The following is a 3,036-nucleotide window of genomic DNA, read 5'->3' on the forward strand; positions in this document are numbered from 1 at the left end:
CCCCATTGTGCACACCCCCACCCCCCCTGGCACGCCCCGGCAGGCTCTAATGGTAGTGGTTATTCATGTTGTTGATGTGGGAAGCGGCCATGGCGCTGAAGGGGGCGGAGGGCTGCAGGCTGTGGCCGGGGTAGAGGGTGGGGGCAGACCCCGGCCAGTAGGAGAAGCTGGTGGGCGTCACCCCCGAGGCCATGAGGTTGAGTTTGGAGATCCCCGAGAAGGGCAGGGGCGCCAGGTTGCCCTGGAACTTGTAGAGGGCGTGGTCGGGGGCGGCAGGCTGGCAGACCTGCGCCAGGCCCTGGAAGTCGAACTTGTAGGCGTAACGCTTCCCGTGCACCTTGGTCATGATGCTCTTGTCATAGTAGTAGCGCAGGGCCCGGCTCAGCTTGTCATAGTTCATGTTGGGTTTGCTCTTGCGCTCGCCCCAGCGCCGGGCCACCTCGTCCGGGTCGATCAGCTTGAACTCCCCGTTGGTGCCCTCCCAGGCAATGCAGTTCAGGTTGGCGCGGTCTGACAGGAGCTCCAGGAGGAACTGCCACAGCTGGATCTGCCCGCTGCCTGCGAGGCCAAGGGGCAGACGGTTAGCCTGACTGTGCCCTGTAACCTGATGCATCTCCCCTGGGGCATGAGTCATCACAGGGCTATGCCCAGCCCTGGCGCTTCACCCTGCCCCTCCACAGCCCCCGGGGCTCGCATCCAGCCCTGGCAATTCCCACATGGGGTCCTGAGCGGGAGCCCCCAGGGAACCACAATGATCATCAGTTTCCATAGCACGGCTGGGGGCGAGGGCTGGCACTGGACAAATCCTGCCCCCCACCCCCTGCCTGAACGTCTGGAGAGCTGCCCCGAGAGCAGCGCATTGGTGGGGACACCCCGGCCGTGCCCAGCACAGGAGTTACAGGAACAAGCTTGGAAGAAGATCACCCACGTGCCCGAAAAGCCCCAGAGCAGCTGCTCCCTGGTGCTGCTCTCTGTGGGTCCTGTGGAGGGATGGGCTCACCTGCCTTGTGTGATGAAGGGGGGAAGTTTCTTGTTTTTCCTTGTTTCCTATGGGGGAATTTTCTTGGGTTTCCAATGGTTTGCATGCAGAGGGAGTGGGACTCAGTTTCCCCACATGCTAGGGGTTTAATGAGCTGAGGGAGAGGGAGTTTGTTGGTACGGGGACCAGAGAGGGAATTTGGGACCCTAACCACTGGCATAGAGAATGGAGACCCCAGCGACTGGTGATTGGGTGACCTGGAAGCCCAGCTCAGGAGTCGCAGCCAGTTCTGGCCATTGGAAGGACAATGGGCTGGGGAGGGAGGATCCCAGTGACCTGACCAGCTGGTTCCAGCCAGAGGGGCTAGAGGACAGGAAAGGGGAGAGGGGGCCCAGACGACCTGGTTTATGACTCTGTTTCCCTGGAGAGAAGACAATGGAAAGAGGGGGCTTGGGGCCAGGGGTATCAGAGGCCCAGCTGGGAAGCAGGGGGGCTCGGGGCTGGAGAGTGGGAGCAGGCAGAGCCCCCCTGGCTGCAGGGGGACTGGCATGTGCTGGGCTGAGGGAGGCCAGGCTTGAGGCCCTGAGAGTTTCCTGTGTTGGGTTCAACTCTCAATAAACTCTCCTATGTTCCACTGGCTGAGAGTCACTCTGGGCTAGAGAACGGGGGTGGGGGGGTATCATCCCCTTCGGGGGTGAGGAGGTCCAAGGGGTCCAGAGCGAGGAGACTGCCTGAGGGGCCCACGGCAGAGATAGACGTGCTAAGGCTCAGAGAAGTGCAGCTCCAGGAGGTGGAGGGGCCTGAGCCCGAGAGATAGTGGACCCCCGAGAAGGGCTGTCGCACTGCAGGGGGCTCCCCCCACGGACCGCACAGGGCTGAGAGTGGGCCCGACCTGTGAGTCCGTGACACCCTGCCTGCCCCAAGTCACTGTGCCCGGTAACTGGGGCCATCCGGCGGCGGGGTCAGTGCCCTGTTTGGACACCGTCCAGCCCACCCCCAGCAGTGTGCTGCCCCCAAGTGGCACAAAACCAGCAATGCCACAAATGTTATTAGAGACATGGTGAGGGTGGAGATCTCTCTTGTTGGACCAGCTTCTGGCGGGGCTGGGATGTGTTCACCCCGCAGGGAGCCCTTAATGCAGGTAGAAAGGGATGTTTAGCGCACGCAGTTAGCACGTGTTGTAAGGGCCCATTGAATTGTCTCGTTAGAATTGGTAAGGTAACCCCCAGCTTTTCATGTGCTGTGTCTGTCCCTCCCTACTGTGCGCTCCACTCCAGGCATCCGAGGAAGTGGGCTCTAGCCCACCAAAGCTTCGGCCCAGATAACTGTGCTAGTCTCTAAGGAGCCCCAAGGACTCCTCATTGACTAACATGGCTACCACCCTGAAACCATTCAAGGGGGTTAAGAGCTGTGCAGTCAAAAATGGGGGACTACTGGGTGGCAGATGTTGTAATGAGCATAAATCCAGGGTCTCTGCTCAGACCAGGATTTTTAGAGTCTAGCAGAGTGATGAACTGAAGCTCACCGGCTCTGTCTTTTCAAAGTGTTGTGCAGGTTCCCTCTGAGGACCAGACGGAGAGGGGGGCAGACATGGGGTGATCGTGGTGGTGTTCCCCCGCAGGTGATGGGGTGTTTTTGTCTTTGATCATTTTCCTGTGTGATCATTCAAGAGTGCAGGGATTTCCTGGTTTCACCCATGTCACTGTTGTGGGGGCACAGGCTGAGACACACCACATGTTGGGAGGGGCGTGTATGGGACCCAGGGACCCATGCAAAACACTTGGCAACAAGGGGGAGCTGCATGGGGGTAAGAGGTCAAACACGGCAGGAGACACGGCTCTGATTTTACTGCAGAGTCACGTACATCAACAAAACGGCCCCCATAACATCCCTCTGTGTGTGTGTGTGTGTGTGTGTGTGTGTGTGTGTGTAACATACCTGTGTGTGCCCACGTGTGTAATATACCTGTGTGGTTCTGTGTGTGTACAACATGCCCACATGTGCCTCCGTGTGTGTGTGTAACATACTCATGTGTGCCCGTGAGTGTGTAACATGCC

The 3,036-nt window shown here is 59.2% G+C and overlaps 1 protein-coding gene across 1 annotated transcript; it reads right to left on the reverse strand.

Moving 5' to 3' along the window:
* Positions 1-31: 31 nt before the first annotated feature.
* On the reverse strand, positions 32-558 carry LOC116837823 (protein FEV-like; the record flags this gene model as incomplete). The annotated part of the gene is made up of 1 exon (XM_032802565.2): positions 32-558. A coding segment is annotated over one exon (512 nt), but the record flags the coding sequence as incomplete, so codon positions are not given.
* Positions 559-3,036: the final 2,478 nt, after the last annotated feature.

Source organism: Chelonoidis abingdonii, unplaced genomic scaffold, assembly GCF_003597395.2.
Source record: "Chelonoidis abingdonii isolate Lonesome George unplaced genomic scaffold, CheloAbing_2.0 scaffold1368, whole genome shotgun sequence".
NCBI classification, from domain to species: Eukaryota; Metazoa; Chordata; order Testudines; family Testudinidae; genus Chelonoidis; species Chelonoidis abingdonii.